This window comes from Schistocerca nitens, chromosome 3, assembly GCF_023898315.1.
Source record: "Schistocerca nitens isolate TAMUIC-IGC-003100 chromosome 3, iqSchNite1.1, whole genome shotgun sequence".
NCBI lineage: Eukaryota > Metazoa > Arthropoda > Insecta > Orthoptera > Acrididae > Schistocerca > Schistocerca nitens.
In genome coordinates, this window is record NC_064616.1 from 222,855,201 (window position 1) to 222,879,967 (window position 24,767).

The 24,767-nt window shown below is 41.0% G+C and overlaps 1 protein-coding gene across 1 annotated transcript in view; it reads right to left on the reverse strand.

Annotated features, from left to right (window-relative positions):
* Positions 1–24,042, reverse strand: part of LOC126249155 (pickpocket protein 11-like) — an 80,540-nt gene extending 56,498 nt beyond the window's left edge. The window contains exons 1-2 of the mRNA XM_049950810.1: positions 24,029–24,042; positions 9,489–9,689 (exon numbers count right to left, since the gene is read on the reverse strand). Coding sequence (XP_049806767.1) covers positions 9,489–9,689; positions 24,029–24,042 — 215 coding nt within the window. The remainder of the gene's footprint in view (positions 1–9,488; positions 9,690–24,028) is intronic.
* Between the last annotated feature and the right edge of the window lie 725 nt (positions 24,043–24,767).

Sequence of the window (24,767 nt, forward strand, 5' to 3'; positions counted from 1 at the left end):
TATTTTCCTGAAAAACTGAAACATCCTCCTTGCAAACAAGCGAGACCTGTTGTTCTGTGACATTTAACGCTGATTTACCATAAAACACAGCTACATTATTAAGTCAAACCACGTCCCACGGAGGCTCATTGAACTGTATTGTGCTGGGTTGCGTGTTGGTGATATTGTCGTGTGTTAGCAGGTGGGAACCCGATTTATAGAGGAAAGGTTAACTGACTGATTCTAATTCTGTCACGTTTTACGAAACATTTATTCATCACTCACAACAGTGTTAGCAAAAGTCCATAGTGTAATCGCACTCGGAATCCATCGTCTGAATTCATTGCCTTTTGGATAAAATCACTTTCTAACAATTTAAAAATTTAATAACAATTGATTGAACGTTATCGATTATTATATTATGAATTTATGTGTCTCTCTAGCCTTTTCAGCTTCGTGTCTACACCTAATGCTACTCGGGCAAACTCTATATCGGAAATTATAGGTCTCGATCATAACCTCAAAAAATTATATGTTCAGTTGAGAAAGGTGGCTTATGTTAATTCTGTTGTTTAAAGTTACTGTAGTGGATCTATTTTCTACTATAGCAGGGGCATTATCTGCCCACGAATTGTTATTCCTTTTTGCTGATGTTTCTATGCCAGTAGGGCGGTGAATCTGTTATGTGAGCTGGTTTTGCTCAGACTATTTTACTCTAAGAATTTTGTTTGTCTTTCACACACGTAACGAATGTCAGCCATTTCAGGTTGATTGCCATATGTTTATTTGCTGAATTTATTAGAAGTTGAGAAATGTGTTTGTATTCTTGCTTTTCAGTGTCACCACGAATCATCTCGAGTATGTAACAGAACGTTTCTCTCTGCATCTGATGTATTCGTAAAACTTGTGTGCAAACTGAGGAAAGAGTGAACGGTTCTTTTCCAGTGCCGGTGCCACTGTGCCTGCAGCTTTAGGCAGCCCTTGAAAGCCGCCACAGATGTTATCATTGGACCAGAAGGTGCTGAGACGCCCACAGCACTTCTTTTGGCCAGCTATAGGAACCCGTATGGTTTGCAGTAGAGGAGAATACGCAACTATACCGCCAGCAAGAGATGATGCCAGCCGATTGCCATGCTCATTCAACTACAGTCGCCAAGAGAACAATCATCGTCTGATAACGCACTCCTGTTATATTCCGTCTTCCAATATTCCGTTTCTGGCTGAGTAACAAGTACTGAAACCCTGGTGACGACCTTAAGTTAATTTTGTTAACATGATAGGCATATATTTTTTTGTTTTTTTTTTTTTATGGGACTTAACTGCTAAGGTCATCAGTCCTGATCGGCATATTATTATGCTCTTATGTCAACAGTAGTGGTGGAAAGATATTTAGTGTTCTATAAGTGTGATTTGTAAAGGATAAAAGACAACATGTCACACCTCTTTGTGAAAATAAATACTGAAAATGAGCACCTAACTGCAATTAAATTGTAATTAATAAAACAAAAAATCATCATCATAGCCTATAAGATAATTTTCTCCATGTTCCCTAATGAAACGAGAACCGAGGGAGACATTGCTGTACCCCCTTGAATGCTTACCTATTGTTTAGCCGGCTGTCGTCCGCTATTTTACTGCCGAAATAGCAAATCATATCTGATACTTTTACTTTCTCCGCTCCTAATTTTATTCGGCCAGTATCGTCTGATTTAATTCGACAAAATTCCATTACACCTGCTTTACTTTTGTTGATGTTCACATTATTATCTAATTCGAGACGCAACCGTTCCATTCAGTGGCTCTCCCACATCCTTTGCCGTGGTTGACAAAGTTACGACGTTATCGGTAATCCTCAAAGGTTTTATTTTTTTCTCCCTGAACCTTTATTCTCTTTTCAGATTTCTCATGGGTTTCCTTTATTGCCTGCCCAATGTACAAATCGAATAAACATCGGGGAGGGGCTACAACACTATGTCATCCCCTATGTAACCATTCAACTGTTACTTTGCTTTCGTGTCATTGGACTCTTCTAAGCAGGAATTCAATATCGATTCGGAGACACAGTGTGTACTGACCTCAAAAAAACATCAACCTCCCTTCTGTCCACCCCACTCCTTGCCCTCCCCTCCAATCCAGTCTCATCCAATCACAGCCCATTAAAACGAAACAGCCAGTCAGTATGTACCACAGAACCACCACCACCACCATCTTGTTCTGTATACCCCATTTCGCGCTATTTTTCTTCTCCAGTTTAAGCCATATCTCTCTATTGGAAACAGATCAGCCAAAGTGCTTTGAAGGCAAGAAATATTCTGTCTACTACAGAATTTCAAACAGATATATCACAAAAAACACTGAGATATGCAGTTCAGTGTATTATGGAGCCTTTCAACGTCATAATACATTTACAACTCACTATAAGTATTTAGAACGAACGTTCGCTTATGCAACGTTATTGAAGACCGGGAATACGTAATTGCTGAAGACTATTCAACTATTATTCCAAAGAATACACACACACACACACATATATATATATATATATATATATATATATATATATATATATATATATATATATATATATATGCAAAGGTATATCCATATTTACTGGCAATTAAAATGAAAGAGCCAATCATATCCCAGTATTTTCTTGCCCATTGAAAAGAAACAGGCAGTTCCCATCCTTATTCTCCATACATCCCACGTCTTAATGACTGTAGTTTGATTACTATACCACACTTGATAAATTAAATATTTCCACATCTAAAATATGTGTATCATATGTCAAAATACTCATGAAAACACTGCCAGTGTTGCAGGTTAAGCTGTACTTGTCAATAAAATGGAAAGGTGAGGAGAAGGGTGTGGACAGAAGAGGGCAGGGAGTGGTTACAACCCACAACTGGGCTACTTCTACCATCTTGGATCCTTTTTTTTAATTTCTCACTAGCACAGAGGGATTACATCTCCCATCTTGGATTCTGATTGGCTGAAGAGATGTGGGAGGGGGAATGGGCCATGGCTTGTTATGTCACAGAGAAGGGGGTGTGCCTGCTGCCATTCTGGATTGTGACATGATGGGTAGGTCAATGACTTGGGTCACATGCTATAAAAAATTAAAACTTTTTGACTTTTAGACAAAGTGTTCTACAACATAAAAAGAAATAGTATTGAAAATTTTTGGGTTAATTGTGGCACAACAGTTGAACTATGCTTTTCAAGAAGTCCAGCCTTACCTGTAAGTTATATCAGCAATAATGCCATGCGTGATTTATAATGTTATAGAACAAAATTTCATTTATTTCGATAAACAATACATATAATTTTGGGTTCCCTAAAAAGGTATTACAAAGATGGACGTATTCTCACCAACAATGCATTTTAACATGCAAGTTATATCAGTAGTAAAGCTATGTGTTTTCTAATATTATAGAACTAATTTTTACATAATTTGATATACAATAAAGTAATTTCTTGGTTTCTTTAAATCCTATGTACTTTTTAAATGTTACAGAAAAATTAAGTTACTACAGTACACGATATGCATTTTGTACTCGAAGTGTGTGCATATTTTGACAAATAACAGGAGAATTTTATCAAAATAAAAAAAACTTCAGTCAAAAATCGTGATTTTTATATCAATGCATGACGCATTTGAAGTATTGGGGCTCATCTTCAGGTGCAAGAACAGTCTACTTCATGTTTTAACTTTAAGTTACTGCTAGTCCTGTTGAGAGTAAATGGGTACATTACAAAGTAGCGCATTGTGACCAGAATATATTTCAAATTTTTTTGTCAAAATTGTAGTCACAGTTTGTCACTTTGTATTATACACTCCTGGAAATGGAAAAAAGAACACATTGACACCGGTGTGTCAGACCCACCATACTTGCTCCGGACACTGCGAGAGGGCTGTACAAGCAATGATCACACGCACGGCACAGCGGACACACCAGGAACCGCGGTGTTGGCCGTCGAATGGCGCTAGCTGCGCAGCATTTGTGCACCGCCGCCGTCAGTGTCAGCCAGTTTGCCGTGGCATACGGAGCTCCATCGCAGTCTTTAACACTGGTAGCATGCCGCGACAGCGTGGACGTGAACCGTATGTGCAGTTGACGGACTTTGAGCGAGGGCGTATAGTGGGCATGCGGGAGGCCAGGTGGACGTACCGCTGAACTGCTCAACACGTGGGGCGTGAGGTCTCCACAGTACATCGATGTTGTCGCCAGTGGTCGGCGGAAGGTGCACGTGCCCGTCGACCTGGGACCGGAGCGCAGCGACGCACGGATGCACGCCAAGACCGTAGGATCATACACAGTGCCGTAGGGGACCGCACCGCCACTTCCCAGCAAATTAGGGACACTGTTGCTCCTGGGGTATCGGCGAGGACCATTCGCAACCGTCTCCATGAAGCTGGGCTACGGTCCCGCACACCGTTAGGCCGTCTTCCGCTCACGCCCCAACATCGTGCAGCCCGCCTCCAGTGGTGTCGCGACAGGCGTGCATGGAGGGACGAATGGAGACGTGTCGTCTTCAGCGATGAGAGTCGCTTCTGCCTTGGTGCCAATGATGGTCGTATGCGTGTTTGGCGCCGTGCAGGTGAGCGCCACAATCAGGACTGCATACGACCGAGGCACACAGGGCCAACACCCGGCATCATGGTGTGGGGAGCGATCTCCTACACTGGCCGTACACCACCGGTGATCGTTGAGGGGACACTGAATAGTGCACGGTACATCCAAACCGTCATCGAACCCATCGTTCTACCATTCCTAGACCGGCAAGGGAACTTGCTGTTCCAACAGGACAATGCACGTCCGCATGTATCCCGTGCCACCCAACGTGCTCTAGAAGGTGTAAGTCAACTACCGTGGCCAGAAAGATCTCCGGATCTGTCCCCCATTGAGCATGTTTGGGACTGGATGAAGCGTCGTCTCACGCGGTCTGCACGTCCAGCACGAACGCTGGTCCAACTGAGGCGCCAGGTGGAAATGGCATGGCAAGCCGTTCCACAGGACTACATCCAGCATCTCTACGATCGTCTCCATGGGAGAATAGCAGCCTGCATTGCTGCGAAAGGTGGATATACACTGTACTAGTGCCGACATTGTGCATGCTCTGTTGCCTGTGTCTATGTGCCTGTGGTTCTGTCAGTGTGATCATGTGATGTATCTGACCCCAGGAATGTGTCAATAAAGTTTCCCCTTCCTGGGAGAATGAATTCACGGTGTTCTTATTTCAATTTCCAGGAGTGTATATGCATCTTCTTAACAAGACCACTGGTTACCTAATTCGAAAAATGATGTTGACTAATCGGGCAACCAAAGACGAGGCCCCAGGGCTTGACATGCATCATGCATGTTGTGGTGGTTGTGTTTTTATTTCACAAAAATAATACAGTCATAGAAGCAACACCGACAGTAATGGATAAAATTCAGATAGTTTTATTTTGACGCAAAGATTAAATCTTTGTTTCCAATCAGAGATTCGTAATTATATTTGCATATTATGCTAAGCAATTTGCATATGTTTTGTGCTAGAAACCGTTATGTATTTCGACCAACAATTTTATTTTGGTGCAAAATGTAATATTTTCGAGATATTGAACTTTACTCTCCGTGTAGGACTTTATCAATCATTTTCTTTGAAAGTGTTGTGTTGTTTTTACATTTTATCTCTCCTGCATTATGTACTTATGTATTGCTAAAATATGCAGTTTAGGTAAAATAGAACATTAACTATCTCGTCAAATTGCACCATTTTTAGAATAGTTTGTTGTGATAAAGTGTCAACAAATGTAGGCTAATGTCAGTGGATAAACGTGATAAACATGAGCAAAAAATAAGAGACATATATTAGCCAGTCAGTAACACTGATTATATTGTTCTTGTACAGAACGTTATACATTATCTTCTTCCCACCTAAATTGGTGCTTGGTGTGGTGGTGCATTAATTAAAAGCTTCTAAAACATCTGATGAAGAAATGTCAACCTTTGTACCACCAGTAAGGTAGCCTGAAATAGAGTTTTGAGGAACTGTGAACTACCTTCTTAGCATGTTATAAATTAGCAGAGCACATGTGTTTTGTACAGTTATAGAACAATTTAAACATGGAAATACCATTTTGACACTTAATTTCAGACTTCACCGTTATGTTTTTGACGTCAGGTTAGGTGTAGTACTAACATAGACATAAATATTGTGTGTGTGTGTGTGTTTGTGTGTGTGTGTGTGTGTGTGTGTGTGTGTGTGTGTGTGTGCACTTACAACTTTTTATAAATGTTCTGTAATATCAACATTATGCCGTGTTCCAGTTCAATGCAATAATCGAAATATGTTCACTGACAAATGGGAGTTATGGAGAACAAAGATAGGGGGGGGATTGGTTGTGTCATGTTAATGGCCAGTAAAATACGGGGATGTGATTGGCTGTTTCACTTTGGTAGTTGGTAAAGATGGTTGCGTGTGTGCCTGACTGCTGTCCCATCATCTGCTGGCGACGACAAGCAAAGGATCACAGCTTTGTTGCAAACCATTAGTTAGCAGCATAAAGTGACAGAAGATTTTATATTACATTTTAAAGTTTTGCAGAACAATAGTTCAAGTAAAAACTCATTTTTGCGAACTATGTACCCGTAAGTTCAAAATGGTTCAAATGGCTCTGAGCACTATGGGACTCCACATCTGAGGTCATCAGTCCCCTAGATCTGAGAACTACTTAAACCTAACTAACCCAAGGACATCACACACATCCATGCCCGAGGCAGGATTCGAACCTGCGACCGTAGCGGTCACACGGTTCCAAACTGAAGCGCCTAGAACCACACGGCCACACCGGCCGGCTACCCGTAAGTCGTTAATAACACTGCGTATATAGATGTTGTGCTTTAACTATTTACATAGCCATACTATGGCTGAATATTAACACATTAGTCCGATTACTTTATACGTTTGTTATGGTTACACTCCCCATAGCTGTCTTGGGGGCTGGACAAAAAACTATTGGCTACAGTAAGGATAGTGATTCTATAAGTGGACGTGTCGGTTGACCAACTAGAGCTTATCATCGTATAATCACGCTCCCCAAATTGACTTGGGGCTTATAGTGACTTCTGTTTTCGTGATTTCTTGAACCTACTTAATACCATGCACATGGGCAAGATCACTGTAACGAAAGGACTCTGCACTTACCCAGTACTTAGTCACATATGGACATTTCACTGAACGCCCATTAAATTAACCAGTTACTTTATCACTCATTCTGGGAAGCCAGTGCCATTTCCCTATAACTGCGAAATGGTAAGGACACTAACAGCGGCCAAGGTATTAATGGCACGATCTCTATTATTAAATGGTTTTAAAATAAAGTGTGTAGATGACGTGCAGAAGGGCTCGTACGCTGAGGCTGCACTCAATGGTCTGATTTTTAAAATTTTATTTCTTGACTTCTTAAATTTTATTTCTTAATTTTAACTTTATTTTATTTCGTTTTTTACTTGACGGTATGCAGTCTTTCACTTGCAGGCTACGCATACTGGCCTTTTCAATTTTTAAATACTGCATAAGGTACCCAAAATGATGTATGATGATCTCACAGCGAATAAATAGAAAATACTGCCCGCTGTATGAACGTAGCACACTGTGTCGTACGAGAGGGCTTTTTAGTGGACATCACATCAATTGAATGTAATCTGTCATTAGATATACTTTTCAAGCCAGCAAATATGTCAGATCATGATTCTTGAATTTGAAAAAATGTTTGGTAGGGGAGTACTTTAGTGCACCTGTAATTTGATTAGCATGTCCAGTTAGTAAATTATGTCAGGTCATTAAGTTTGTATCTGACTGGTGCCGTAATTCATAGGGGCGCTATATGAAAAAGATTGTTCATGCAGCATGCATGACCAGTGACGCAACATTGTTTAGAATTATGTAAAATGTTTGAATATCCGTATTTCAGTATTCGTCCTCCATCATTTACAGCAGGACTCACATGAAAGGATACGCACCATGAGTACAGGCGATTTCAATGTTGTCGCGCATGACGAGATGTCGTAATGATTATGTGCCACGAGACCCTGTTTTAGTAGGACTACGTAACTGTTCTATAGAAAATCTATTACCTAAGCAAGCGATATGTAATGTTTTTTTAAATATTTTGTTTATGCATACTATTTACGTATGTAGACTTTTGGAAGATAACCATCTGTGTGTATGACTCAAAACTTGTAATGGAGCAACAAATGTGATTTTTATTAGTTTTATTGTACTTTCTATTAAATGTGACTGGTTAACAAAGACGCTGCGATGCCCCCATTTTAAATCGATGCCCCCATTGATCTGAACATGAAATGCTTCTGTTATGTTCAAATATGTGTACACGCGGCACTAGTATTTGTATTTACGTGATACTTATACATTGGTGTCATTCATTGTACTGATGTCAAGTTTAATGAAGGTTCTTAGGCCCATCCGCATTTAAAACGCGACACGCCCATTGGCTGCGGACTTGCTGTTGTACATGGGGCGACACTAGCGCTATCATAAGTTCCCTATTGCTATTGGCTAAGTTGACTTCCACTTTTTGATGTTGAGGTGGTAAGAGGCACACGTGGACAGTGATATTCACTATGGCAACATTTATAAAGTATATGTTGCAACTTTGATGTTTATTATTAAGATACTGAAATACGAATATTCAAGCATTTTACGTAATTCGAAACAATTTTGCGTCACTGGTCATGCATGCTGCATGAACAATTTTTTCATATAGCGCCACTATGAATTACAGCACCATTCAGACGCAGACTTCATGACCCGACATGATTTACAATTAATTTCTCTTACATTTGAACTATTTATTGTAATTCCCCTTTCCATTCACTGTTCACTGACAAATGTGTACTGTTTTTGTAGCCTCAGTAGGCTAGATTTGAAAATGAACCTGTAAGGTTTGAAACTAGCCGCCTAATATAAGTACTGCAACCGTTATCAGAATCGTTAATGAACGCTTTAAGAAATTTAATGAAGTTGCACGTTCCCTGTAAACAAAATGTTGAAACTGAAAAAATCTGTATGGATCAACGTGCAGCGAACTTTCATGATGTGTAAGGCTTGTAAATAATAATAACGATAGTAATAATAATAATTGCATAACTGTTAAGAATATAGGAGGACGCTGCTTCTAGAACCCCAGTTTTAGACGATTTTTTGTGGACAAGAAACTATCAAAACTGCTGTCTGTAGGATGGCACGGTATACTTATTTATTTATTTGAACGAAAGAAGACAACACGACTGCCTTAAGAATTGATATACATAAAACTATACTTACGTTACTGAGCAACACAGTACAAACAAAATTTCGTTGAAATCGGTGTCACCTTTGTGCCAACCTGAGACGTATCACTGTGCTCTCGTATAACAGCTATGTAAAACAATATGTGTTCCCACTCATTAATAGACATTGCCACGTATAAAACTAACATTTTTCAATGTTTTACGTACTTGGCTGAGAGTGCTTGCACCTTTCTATCATTGGGTGCCATTCGTGGGCAGAGTGTAGCTGTAGGAAATGATGTATTCCATTCTTGGTAGTCTCGCTCCATGGAAATGACTGTAGGATTCTCCTGGTAGCGGCGCCAGGTGGAAGTGCTCAGCAGAACACAGCCGACGACACCGACACAGATAGCGATGAGCCAGAGTATGCTAACAGATCATTAATTTTAATCACTAGTATTTCCTCCAGAAAACACAATATTAATATCAAATTTCAACGGCTAAAGCCAAAGCCAATAAATATTATTAAATTATAGCATTTACAGTCATAACATTAAGTAATAACAGTAATATGAAACATGATAAAAACTCCATATGGCTTACAGCCTCATGAATGGTTTTCTACTTGACTATCAGCTGTCTTAACTGTAACCGTCACATTGTGGGTAACTGTGATGACAGTCTGTGGAAAGTACAGTGTTGTCTTCGTCATGTGACGATAGAAAAGAAAGACAGTGAAACATGCTTCCTGTGCATCGGTAATTAAATGTAATTTTTATTCCACTACAATTTGATACTGCAGTGGCCTTCCTCGTTACGTCCTACTGTAACTATTACATAAATCAAGCACATTTGCAATTTTTTGTCTAAACGTAGCAGTAACAATACTAAGTAGTTTCAGACTCGAAGACAAAATATCTGTTTTGGTAGTATTAGCAATAGCAGTGAACAAAACTACGAACAAGTTTTTCTATTTGCACACATGCAGAGGATAAGTTTTAATATGGACACCCTCTTTTATTTTTGGCTTTGTTTTGCTTCCACTAACAAAAATAACATTTTTATTCAGTGACAGGAGGCAAAAAATGAATAACATTAGTTATTTCTATTAGAAAACGAAGTTTCACGAAAAGCTTGCAAAACAGCAATAAAAATAATCAGGTGCCAATATAAGATGTACACTAAAAAGTCATAGTTTTTTAAAATGTTTTAATAAAGCTGGATAAAACGTTACAAAACAGTAGGCTAGTCTACAAGGAGCAGCATGTTTATTTAAGCATTTTAAATGACAAAAGAATCGACACATATTTCCAGAAATCACCAACTTAAATGGCTCTTTCAGCTCGGGCGCAATATATGATACATTGAAACCACAACTCTCCACAAATGCCTTGAAAGAACTTTTCATCACCAAATGTGCATGTTGCGTCCCTTAAGTCTGGTGTATCCTTACTGTTGTTGTTAATGTCACTAGCGCTGTCCACAAGGAGAGAGTTGCAGGAATCTGATGAAAACTCGTACCGTTTCGTAGATGGATTTTTTTTTTTTTTAAGTCCTTTGGTCTTCCCAGCCCTCCACTCAGGCCAGTACCAGAAAAACTCAACGACCTCTTGCTGACAGCACTTATGTCAACCAATCAAGCGATTGGGTCAACAGATTCTTGTATGGCGTCCAGTCATAACGCTAGTGCTTTGCTTTCCCCTGTGGAAATTCTCTTCTTAATATTGGGGACAGGAGATGTGTCGAACAGAGAAACTGCCTTTGAAGTCCCCATGGAATATTTTGATATTTAAATGAGAGTCAATATTTACACCAACCCCACATACGCAAGATCGCCCTGTCACATATAACCCAAAGACGTAGGTGAAAAAATAGTTCAAGTGGCTCTGAACACTATGGGACTCAACATGTGACGCCATCAGTCCCCTAGACTTAGAACTACTTAAACCTAACTAACCTAAACATCACACACATCCATGCCCGAGGCAGTATTCGAACCTGCGACCGTAGCAGCAGCGCGGTTCCGTACTGAAGCGCCTAGAACCGCTCGGCCACAACGGCCGGCAAAGACATAGGTGACTAATTTTCCGGATATCACTGTGAAGTTACTTTAAACTAACCATAAATACATGGAAAGAAAACGATTTCCATACTCTCCAAATGTTTGCAGCCTAGATCAAACACGAATTCGCATATCAGCATGCGGTACCGTGTACAATCATGGCCACCAGTCAACCATATCTCCCATACCTCTTTTGGAAGAAGTGCCCATATTTACACCTGTTACCGTTTTTACGCCTTCTCCTCCAGATATTCCATGACACCGCGCAGTATAAATTACAAGACAATGGACTCGTGTTCAGGAGGGATTCAAATTTCTTCCGGCAACCGTGATTTAGACTTTCAATACAATCCCTAAAATACTTGAGTGGCATTTCAATATGGTTCCTTAATACGAGACTACGCTGAATTCTTTTCCTGTAATTGCGCAATCAGAGTGGACTCTTAATTGCCTGGATGATTCACTCTAATCTTCCTTTCTCCCTTCTTCCATCTACCATCTCGTCTTTTAGTGTGAAAAGCACCTCAAAAACACGTCATCTACGGGCATCGAACCGATCGAAATTGGAGACGATTAAAGCATTGGACTCGTAGCTGGAAAGCAGGATTCAAATCCCGACAAGCCTCCATAATGTATTTTTCATAACTACCTTGTCCAGTCCGTGCAAGTACTGCATCTATAAATATCTCGGCGTTGACACGATGTTAAAATCTAAACTTCTTGCCCTGTGAGCCATATCGACTCTTGTGTGTCCGTGACGGCGACGAAAACGTAGCTATATGTTTATCGCAGCAGTAAACGTCTAACGCAAAACACATCTGTGTGCTAAGGAACATAAAACAAAACTCTATATCACGTCATTTACAGACACTTGTATAAAATGTTATCTCACAGTCGGTATACTAAATTAGCAACATTAGTTGAATCTACCCAGCTGCTGTTAAAAAAAATAACAAATATCAGAAATAACAAATAGACAGCTTCTATATGTTAAGTTAGGATGGGCTTCATTTTATGTTATACAAATGTTTGTTGTGTTATATTTAAACAAATAAGGCACCAAATGATAGACATAAGCGATAAAAACATTTGAATTAATGGTGTTCTGGAACCGCTTGCGGCCATAAACATTTAGCTAAACTCATTGTCTTTTAGTTGCCGATTAACAACCGCAATCAGTGTTTAAAGATATGTCCGTGAACATTGTTGTCCATGAGGGAAGCTCGATAAGTCAGCTGTTTTTTCAATGTATTATTGTGCACCTACATCTCGGGAAGTTTACTGTTTCATGTCCCGTTGACAACGATGAAGTTCCGAATACGGTCTTCGAATACAATAACCTTGGTGGAAAGATATTTGGTGTCTGTATACAGGGTGAGTCACCTAACGTTACCGCTGGATATATTTCGTAAACCACATCAAATACTGACGAATCGATTCCACAGACCGAACGTGAGGAGAGGGGCTAGTGTAATTGGTTAATACAAACCATACAAAAATGCACGGAAGTATGTTTTTTAACACAAACCTACGTTTTTTTAAATGGAACCCCGTTGGTTTTGTTAGCACATCTGAACATATAAACACATACGTAATCAGTGCCGTTTGTTGCATTGTAAAATGTTAATTACATCCGGAGATATTGTAACCTAAAGTTGACGCTTGAGTACCACTTCTCCGCTGTTCGATCGTGTGTATCGGAGAGCACCGAATTACGTAGGGATCCAAAAGGAACGGTGATGGACCTTAGGTACAGAAGAGACTGGAACAGCACATTACGTCCACATGCTAACACCTTTTTATTGGTCTTTTTCACTGACGCACATGTACATTACCATGAGGGGTGAGGTAAACGTACACACGTGGTTTCCGTTTTCAATTACGAAGTGGAATAGAATGTGTCCCACTGGAAACGCGTCGACGTATGTGGTATCAGCATGATGGTGCACCTGCACATTCCGCAATTAACACTAGGCTGACCATTGACAGGATGTTCGACGGGCGTTTCATAGGACGTGGAGGACGCATAAATTGGCCAGCCCGTTCTCCTGATCTTACGCCTCTCGGCTTCTTTCTGTGGGGTACGTTAAAGGAGAATGTGTACCGTTATGTGCCTACAACCCCAGAGGATATGAAACAACGTATTGTGGCAGCCCGCGGCGACATTACACCAGATGTACTGCGGCGTGTACGACATTCATTACGCCAGAGATTGCAATTGTGTGCAGCAAATGATGGCCACCACATTGAACATCTATTGGCCTGACATGTCGGGACACACTCTATTCCACTCCGTAATTGAAAACGGAAACCACGTATGTACGTGTACCTCACCCCTCATGGTAATGTACATGTGCGTCAGTGAAAAAGACCAATAAAAAGGTGTTAGCATGTGGACGTAATGTGCTGTTCCAGTCTCTTCTGTACCTAAGGTCCATCACCGTTTCCTTTGGATCCCTACGAAATTCTGTGCTCTCCGATACACACGGTCGAACAGCGGAGGAGTGGTACTCAAGCGTCAACTTTAGGTTACAATATCTCCGGATGTAATTAACATTTTACAATGCAACAAACGGCACTGATTACGTATTTGTTTATATGTTCAGATGTGCTAACAAAACTAACGTGGTTCCATTTAAAAAAACGTTGGTTTGTGTTAAAAAACATACTTTCGTGCATTTTTTTATGGTTTGTATTAACCAATTACACTAGCCCCTCTCCTCACGTTCGGTCTGTGGAATCGATCGTCAGTATTTGATGTGGTTTACGAAATAAATCCAGCGGTAATGTTAGGTGACTCACCATATATATATAGAAACCAGTCCACTACTTACGTGACGCGTTATGGGAAAACAACTCTCAGGATCATAATGGGAATGGAGCGCGACATAACCTGGCTCAAAAGTAGTAGTCGGCCAATTCAAAACGCAACATCCTCGACTATGATACAAGAACAAAATATAAACTTGTTACACTTTCAGTCATATCGATTCTTCTTTGTGTGTTAGCTAGTTGTAGCTCTGTTTATCGCCGCGACCAGATACGTAATATTATTAATTCAAATGTTTTATTGCTTACGTGGACACAGGACTACTCGTTCGGGACGTTCATCCTTCATATGGTGCCGTAACTGTTTAAAGGTGTTTTCACACCAGTGCAACTTTCTGCACATACTAGGTGCATGTGGCTGTTCCACAAAGAGACAGATGACCCCTGCAACGTTGCGAAGTCAAGCAAGTCTCTGATTTGCACGGGTCTCTCTGCGCAAGTGCTTGAGTCTAAACATTTCAGTAGGGGAGATATACAGGCTGTAACAGGTATAAATGCAGATGTTTTTGTATGTAACACCTTAATATGTGTACACACCTGTGTGTTGGTTTTTTTCACTACATCGAACAGTCTTCGCACAAATAAGTCACAAATAATGTTTTCTGCATGGTCGTAACTGCACCACTAAGTGTACTACATCTGCCAGTATAGACTAAACCGATTTGTGTTCACGCATGAACACATCAACACCTGACCTACTGCCCAGATGAGAATAAGCGTTAATAGCTTGCTCTTGTCACGCCTATGCGGAGATGCCACCCAACCTAAAAACAAACATCTCGTAATAGCTATAATTATTAGTCTGCAATTGGCATAAAAACTTGTGTAATGTTGTTCAGTACAACGTCCTTGGTCACCATAATAATTATTGCATGTACATCGGTCACACACTTTATGCACACTTCGTGGACCTGTCCACAGCTCCGTATGTTTGCTGCTTTGTTATGCTACCTCTCTCTGTTAAACGATTCAGTTGAAGCATTACTTAGAAATAACGACAATTGTTAAACAGTAAACTCGTCGCCATCTTTATCTTTTCAACTACGCTCACACATGCATCATGCAAAAGTTATTAATTATCTCAATACTTGCAATTATTTCTACGAATTCGTCTTTGTCTCAAAATATACCGACCGCAGCGACATTTACTGTAACAGCGTGCGTGATTATCTCTAGATGGGAATGGAATGACGCATGTGCAAATGACGAGAAATAGGGTTGCAGCTAAAGGCTGGCTTCTTCTTGAGTGTGAGACAGATACAGGCACACGGCGATGGGGCACAAGGCGTACAGGTGTAAATGCACATCCGGTCCAACACTAAACACATCGGATTGCTATGAATCATGCGTCCTTTCCACGTGCTGACAGTCTACTCTTTAAACACATTTTAAAAGTGGTTCAAATGGCTCTGAGCACTATGGGACTTAACTTCTGAGGTCATCAGTCCCCTAGAACTTAGAACTACTTAAACCTAAGTAACCTAAGGAGATCACACACATCCATGCCCGAGGCAGGATTCGAACCTGCGACCGTAGCAGCAGCGCGGTTCCGTACTGAAGCGCCTAGAACCGCTCGGCCACAACGGCCGGCAAAGACATAGGTGACTAATTTTCCGGATATCACTGTGAAGTTACTTTAAACTAACCATAAATACATGGAAAGAAAACGATTTCCATACTCTCCAAATGTTTGCAGCCTAGATCAAACACGAATTCGCATATCAGCATGCGGTACCGTGTACAATCATGGCCACCAGTCAACCATATCTCCCATACCTCTTTTGGAAGAAGTGCCCATATTTACACCTGTTACCGTTTTTACGCCTTCTCCTCCAGATATTCCATGACACCGCGCAGTATAAATTACAAGACAATGGACTCGTGTTCAGGAGGGATTCAAATTTCTTCCGGCAACCGTGATTTAGACTTTCAATACAATCCCTAAAATACTTGAGTGGCATTTCAATATGGTTCCTTAATACGAGACTACGCTGAATTCTTTTCCTGTAATTGCGCAATCAGAGTGGACTCTTAATTGCCTGGATGATTCACTCTAATCTTCCTTTCTCCCTTCTTCCATCTACCATCTCGTCTTTTAGTGTGAAAAGCACCTCAAAAACACGTCATCTACGGGCATCGAACCGATCGAAATTGGAGACGATTAAAGCATTGGACTCGTAGCTGGAAAGCAGGATTCAAATCCCGACAAGCCTCCATAATGTATTTTTCATAACTACCTTGTCCAGTCCGTGCAAGTACTGCATCTATAAATATCTCGGCGTTGACACGATGTTAAAATCTAAACTTCTTGCCCTGTGAGCCATATCGACTCTTGTGTGTCCGTGACGGCGACGAAAACGTAGCTATATGTTTATCGCAGCAGTAAACGTCTAACGCAAAACACATCTGTGTGCTAAGGAACATAAAACAAAACTCTATATCACGTCATTTACAGACACTTGTATAAAATGTTATCTCACAGTCGGTATACTAAATTAGCAACATTAGTTGAATCTACCCAGCTGCTGTTAAAAAAAATAACAAATATCAGAAATAACAAATAGACTGCTTCTATATGTTAAGTTAGGATGGGCTTCATTTTATGTTATACAAATGTTTGTTGTGTTATATTTAAACAAATAAGGCACCAAATGATAGACATAAGCGATAAAAACATTTGAATTAATGGTGTTCTGGAACCGCTTGCGGCCATAAACATTTAGCTAAACTCATTGTCTTTTAGTTGCCGATTAACAACCGCAATCAGTGTTTAAAGATATGTCCGTGAACATTGTTGTCCATGAGGGAAGCTCGATAAGTCAGCTGTTTTTTCAATGTATTATTGTGCACCTACATCTCGGGAAGTTTACTGTTTCATGTCCCGTTGACAACGATGAAGTTCCGAATACGGTCTTCGAATACAATAACCTTGGTGGAAAGATATTTGGTGTCTGTATACAGGGTGAGTCACCTAACGTTACCGCTGGATATATTTCGTAAACCACATCAAATACTGACGAATCGATTCCACAGACCGAACGTGAGGAGAGGGGCTAGTGTAATTGGTTAATACAAACCATACAAAAATGCACGGAAGTATGTTTTTTAACACAAACCTACGTTTTTTTAAATGGAACCCCGTTGGTTTTGTTAGCACATCTGAACATATAAACACATACGTAATCAGTGCCGTTTGTTGCATTGTAAAATGTTAATTACATCCGGAGATATTGTAACCTAAAGTTGACGCTTGAGTACCACTTCTCCGCTGTTCGATCGTGTGTATCGGAGAGCACCGAATTACGTAGGGATCCAAAAGGAACGGTGATGGACCTTAGGTACAGAAGAGACTGGAACAGCACATTACGTCCACATGCTAACACCTTTTTATTGGTCTTTTTCACTGACGCACATGTACATTACCATGAGGGGTGAGGTAAACGTACACACGTGGTTTCCGTTTTCAATTACGAAGTGGAATAGAATGTGTCCCACTGGAAACGCGTCGACGTATGTGGTATCAGCATGATGGTGCACCTGCACATTCCGCAATTAACACTAGGCTGACCATTGACAGGATGTTCGACGGGCGTTTCATAGGACGTGGAGGACGCATAAATTGGCCAGCCCGTTCTCCTGATCTTACGCCTCTCGGCTTCTTTCTGTGGGGTACGTTAAAGGAGAATGTGTACCGTTATGTGCCTACAACCCCAGAGGATATGAAACAACGTATTGTGGCAGCCCGCGGCGACATTACACCAGATGTACTGCGGCGTGTACGACATTCATTACGCCAGAGATTGCAATTGTGTGCAGCAAATGATGGCCACCACATTGAACATCTATTGGCCTGACATGTCGGGACACACTCTATTCCACTCCGTAATTGAAAACGGAAACCACGTATGTACGTGTACCTCACCCCTCATGGTAATGTACATGTGCGTCAGTGAAAAAGACCAATAAAAAGGTGTTAGCATGTGGACGTAATGTGCTGTTCCAGTCTCTTCTGTACCTAAGGTCCATCACCGTTTCCTTTGGATCCCTACGAAATTCTGTGCTCTCCGATACACACGGTCGAACAGCGGAGGAGTGGTACTCAAGCGTCAACTTTAGGTTACAATATCTCCGGATGTAATTAACATTTTACAATGCAACAAACGGCACTGATTACGTATTTGTTTATATGTTCAGATGTGCTAACAAAACTAACGTGGTTCCATTTAAAAAAACGTTGGTTTGTGTTAAAAAACATACTTTCGTGCATTTTTTTATGGTTTGTATTAACCAATTACACTAGCCCCTCTCCTCACGTTCGGTCTGTGGAATCGATCGTCAGTATTTGATGTGGTTTACGAAATAAATCCAGCGGTAATGTTAGGTGACTCACCATATATATATAGAAACCAGTCCACTACTTACGTGACGCGTTATGGGAAAACAACTCTCAGGATCATAATGGGAATGGAGCGCGACATAACCTGGCTCAAAAGTAGTAGTCGGCCAATTCAAAACGCAACATCCTCGACTATGATACAAGAACAAAATATAAACTTGTTACACTTTCAGTCATATCGATTCTTCTTTGTGTGTTAGCTAGTTGTAGCTCTGTTTATCGCCGCGACCAGATACGTAATATTATTAATTCAAATGTTTTATTGCTTACGTGGACACAGGACTACTCGTTCGGGACGTTCATCCTTCATATGGTGCCGTAACTGTTTAAAGGTGTTTTCACACCAGTGCAACTTTCTGCACATACTAGGTGCATGTGGCTGTTCCACAAAGAGACAGATGACCCCTGCAACGTTGCGAAGTCAAGCAAGTCTCTGATTTGCACGGGTCTCTCTGCGCAAGTGCTTGAGTCTAAACATTTCAGTAGGGGAGATATACAGGCTGTAACAGGTATAAATGCAGATGTTTTTGTATGTAACACCTTAATATGTGTACACACCTGTGTGTTGGTTTTTTTCACTACATCGAACAGTCTTCGCACAAATAAGTCACAAATAATGTTTTCTGCATGGTCGTAACTGCACCACTAAGTGTACTACATCTGCCAGTATAGACTAAACCGATTTGTGTTCACGCATGAACACATCAACACCTGACCTACTGCCCAGATGAGAATAAGCGTTAATAGCTTGCTCTTGTCACGCCTATGCGGAGATGCCACCCAACCTAAAAACAAACATCTCGTAATAGCTATAATTATTAGTCTGCAATTGGCATAAAAACTTGTGTAATGTTGTTCAGTACAACGTCCTTGGTCACCATAATAATTATTGCATGTACATCGGTCACACACTTTATGCACACTTCGTGGACCTGTCCACAGCTCCGTATGTTTGCTGCTTTGTTATGCTACCTCTCTCTGTTAAACGATTCAGTTGAAGCATTACTTAGAAATAACGACAATTGTTAAACAGTAAACTCGTCGCCATCTTTATCTTTTCAACTACGCTCACACATGCATCATGCAAAAGTTATTAATTATCTCAATACTTGCAATTATTTCTACGAATTCGTCTTTGTCTCAAAATATACCGACCGCAGCGACATTTACTGTAACAGCGTGCGTGATTATCTCTAGATGGGAATGGAATGACGCATGTGCAAATGACGAGAAATAGGGTTGCAGCTAAAGGCTGGCTTCTTCTTGAGTGTGAGACAGATACAGGCACACGGCGATGGGGCACAAGGCGTACAGGTGTAAATGCACATCCGGTCCAACACTAAACACATCGGATTGCTATGAATCATGCGTCCTTTCCACGTGCTGACAGTCTACTCTTTAAACACATTTTAAAAGTGGTTCAAATGGCTCTGAGCACTATGGGACTTAACTTCTGAGGTCATCAGTCCCCTAGAACTTAGAACTACTTAAACCTAAGTAACCTAAGGAGATCACACACATCCATGCCCGAGGCAGGATTCGAACCTGCGACCGTAGCGGTCGCGCGTTTCCAGACTGTAGCGCCTAGAACCGCTCGACTACTTCGGCCGGCTTATACACATTTTAAAAAGTTATAAACAGCACCTGCTGGATAAGTACATATGTACATGTAACGATTAGATGCGTTTTTTGCGTATAATTACTGACTCTTATATGATGATACCTGTACTTCGATAATAATTCTCGATAAGTAGCATTATCGATGATAACTGACTATATCATTGATTGCTATTAGAGGTGCAATTGCCTAACAACTACTATAATAAGTCATAGTTGAAAAATATTGACACATATTATTGTCATCAGAAGGGAAAAACTGGTAGAAGCCGATCTCGGGGGAAGAAAAGTTTCAGTCATGGAGAAGTGTAGGAGCATGCAAGGCAATACCGATTCTATGTCTTATCTTAGAAGGTAGGTCACGGGAAGACATTGATATGTTTGTAACATTTGTAGATTTACAGAAAGGTTTTGGCAATGAGGACTCTACACTATTTGCAATTTTGTAGGTAGCAGGGATAAAATACAGGGAGCGAAAATTTATGTACAACTTGTACACAAACCAGACTACATTCATAAGAATCAAAGGACGTGAAAAGGAAGCAATAGTTGAAAAGAGAGTTATAAGATGAATATCAACAATTGCAAGACAATAATAATGAAATAAAGTCGAATTAAATCGGGGATGTTGAGGGATTTAGATTAGGTTATGAGACACAGAAAGTAGTCGAATGTAGTGGGACTAGGCCGTTTCTGGCGCAATTTCGTTAGTGCGGGTTGCCTACATCAATGGCAGGATTACACTCAGGGATAGACCTGTTGTTCTCCTTTGATAGACAGGTACTTAACCTATTGTTCTACAAAGTGGTTTTCCATATCACTGTACTTAACCTATTGTTCCCCACCACCCCCTCCCACTCCACTCCCCCTCAGGAAATGCACCGCCCCTCACTACTACTGGTACACTTTCAGGTCTGAATTAACCAACTGTTCTGTTAAGTGCTTTTCCATATAACCCCCATTTCCTTTTGATTGACAGGCACTTAACCTATTGTCCCACCTCACCTTCCCCTCCACAAACCCCCTCCACCCCTTGATGCTACAGGTACACTTTCAAGTCTGAGTTATTGGAATAGGTCCCCCCTCTCTCTTATCAATTTGATTGACTACTTAATTAATTTCATCAATTAATTAACCTCTCTGGTGGGAAAGTGCCACATACCCCTGGTGGGAAGTTCAAATTCCATCAGGACAATGCTACCTCCATTAACAGAAGAAAATGGCAGGAAGATAGGTCACATTGACTACTTAATTAAATTGATCAATTAATTAACCTCTCTGGTGGGAAAGTGCCACACCCCCCTCCCAGGTGGGAAATTCAAATTTTGTCAGAGTTTCGCGAGCGCCGCGCCCAGTTGGACTTGTAATGAAATATTTAGTCTCCAACACGATTCTCTACTGACCGCCACGTCCCCTTACCAACCGATGTTGGTGGGCTACCATGTACTAAAGAGAACTAATGTGTACTAACGTGCATTAACGTGCACTAACGTGTACTAACGTGCACGAACGTGCACTATCGTGTACTGACAAGCACAGTGCACAACCTCATCCAAGATGACGGCTGTGACGTCACTTTATGAAGCAAGTGACACACCCTCTGGCTGGAAGTTTGAATTGTGGCGGGGAAAAAAGGGCACCTCCACTAACCTAAGTCATCTGACTGCCACCTCTTCCTAGGAATTGGCTGGAAAAAGACTCAGTTGATCGATCATTTGGAGTGAATTCGATTGCTCTGTGTGGAATATTGTTTAAACAATTTAGACAATGTATGGAATATACGGAAATGGTATACTGTTTATTTATAAAAAAATCAGTTTGTGGGTGTTGGATTTCTCTTGCTCGTCATTCTTGGCTGTTTTGGAGCATGTAGGTCTTGCAATAAGCAATTACATGGGGCAAACATGTTGCATAACCTAATGTTAGGTACTGTACTCTGGGTGCCTTAATCTAATGTTTGGGCCTTTGTCGGCACTTAACCTATTGTTCTGTTCAGTGGTTTTCCATGTCACCGCACTTAAACAATTGTACCACCTTTGATACCAAACTAAGTAATCAGCTATGTCTTCCCACCATTTTCTGGTACACTTTTTGAATTTCACATGCTTTTCAACGCCATTTCCGGCTCACTCTTCTTTGTCACCCACCCCCTTAAGCTATTGTACTTCGTTCCACAGAAAAATAATGCAAATTAATGTAGTGTTCTGCACATAACCTTCTCTTCTGCTCCAAGTCACCCACTCACGCACTCCTTCCCATTAACTATTGTACCGCTAACACCACATTGATATTAAAAAGTATGCAAATTAATTAAATCGGTATTCTTCACGTGTATGGAGTATTTTTTCTTAATTCGAAGCATCCTTTTAGTCGGTGAAATCGATTGAATATAGTTTAAACGAAAGATTCCTCATAAAAAAAAAACATTCTGCCACTCGACGCCCGACGCCGTCGCCACTCCCACTGCAGCCGCCACCGCAAGCCACTACTGGATGCAAGCTAGCGCGACCCATCGCTTTCACGCCACTGCTGGTGAAAGTTGGGCCTGTTTCCATGTATACAGTTAGAATTTTTCGGGTGTTATACCGACGTCACAGAACTTTAAGGCCCGCTCACGTCTGTCTAATATGCGATGACGCATAGGGTCCTGGGTGGTGAGAGGGAGATGTTGCAATCCTTCCCAGAATAGCAGAGGGTGGATTATTCCTAGTGAATCTTTTGCCATTCTTTTCTGCAGACCAAGAGTTTCAGCAGTAAAATTATTTTGCACAGACCGCTAAGTTGCACTGCCAGTTAACCACCGCAAAAGTTATTTACAGATCGTAAAATACATACTAGACTCACAAGAATGTTGAAAGTCAGTAACATATTTACCAGTGTAACTATAATTAAATATTAGTATTGCTGCTACAGTCTGACAGCGATAAATGTACAGGTAATGTCTCCTCTTGAAGGTTGTGGTTCTGGAACGAATCTCAGTATCTATAGCAAACGCTTGCAAATTGCATAGCGTCCGAGAAATACTTAATGTGCACTTTTGTAGCAGTTTTCGTGATGTCCTGGCTTGTATGCACGGAAATTCTTGCCCTGACAGAACCAGTTTACGAAAATAACGTGGCAGCCCGTCCATCACGTGTTTCCCTTCCTGCTTTCAACATACGCAAACATTCTCACCGCTAAAAGCCTGTGCTCACTCGCGAAAATACCGTTAATCATATAAGCATTCTTGTTGTTTGGAAAGAGAGCAGTCTCTAAGCACAGACGGGGAAATCAGAACCATTATGTAAACAGAAGTCAAAGCACTGTCTTACAGAAGAGAAAAAAATGGTCACAATTTTCGATATCCTACAGCTGGAGATGTCCTAATGCCACAGTGGCAGATGAGTGACGGCATCCCCACTGGAGATAACTTGTTTAAGTGCGGTGACATGGAAAACCACTTAACAGAACAGTAGGTTAAGTGCTGACAAAGGCCCAAACATTAGGTTAAGAAACCCAGAGTACAGCGCCTAACAATAGGTTGTGCAACATGTTTGCCCCATGTAACTGCTTCTTGCAAGATCTACATGCTCCCAAACAGCCAAGAATGATGAGCAAGAGATATCCAACCCCCACAAACTGATTTTTTTAATAAATAAACAATATATGCTTTCCACATATTCCACACATTGTCTAAATTGTTTAAACAATATTCCACGCAGATTAACCGAATTCCCTCCAAATGACCGATCAACTGAGTCTTTTTCCAGCCAATTCCTAGGAAGAGGTGGCAGTCGGATGACTTAGGTTAGTGGAGGTGCCCTTTTTTCCCGCCACAATTCAAACTTCCAGTCAGTGGGTGTGGCACTTGCATCATAAACTGACGTCACGGCCGCCATCTTGGAAGAGGGTGTGCACTGTGCGTGTTAGTACACGATAGTGCACGTTCGAGCACATTAGTATGCTTTAGTGCACGCTAGTGCACATTAGTACACTTTAGTACATGTCAGCCTGCCAACATGGGTTGGTAAGGGGATGTGGCGGTCGGTTAAGGATAGTCGTGGAGACTAAATATTTTATTCCAAGTCCAGGTGGGCGTGGCGCTAACGAAATTCTGACAAAATTTGAATTTACCACCTGGGAAGGGGTGTGGCACTTTCCAACGAGAGAGGTTAATTAATTGACCAATTTAATTAAGTAGACAATGTGACCTATCTTCCTGCCATTTTCTTGTGTTAATGGAGGTAGCATTGTCCTGATGGAATTTGAACTTTCACCAGGGGTACGTGGCACTTTCCCACCAGAGAGGTTAATTAATTGATGAAATTAATTAAGTAGTCAATCAAATTGATAAGAGTGAGAGGGGGGCCTATTTCAATAACTCAGAGTTGAAAGTGTCCCTGTAGCAGTGACAGGTGGAGGGGGTTTGGGGAGAGGAGCGTGTGGTGGGACAATAGGTTAAGTGCCTGTCAATCAAAAGGAAATGTGGGTGACATGGAAAAGCACTTAACAGAATAATAGGTTAACTCAGACCTGAAAGTGTACCTGTAGCAGCGAGGGGTGGTGCATTTCCTGAGGGGGAAGGGAGTGGGAGGGTATGGGGGAGAACAATAGGTTAAGTGCA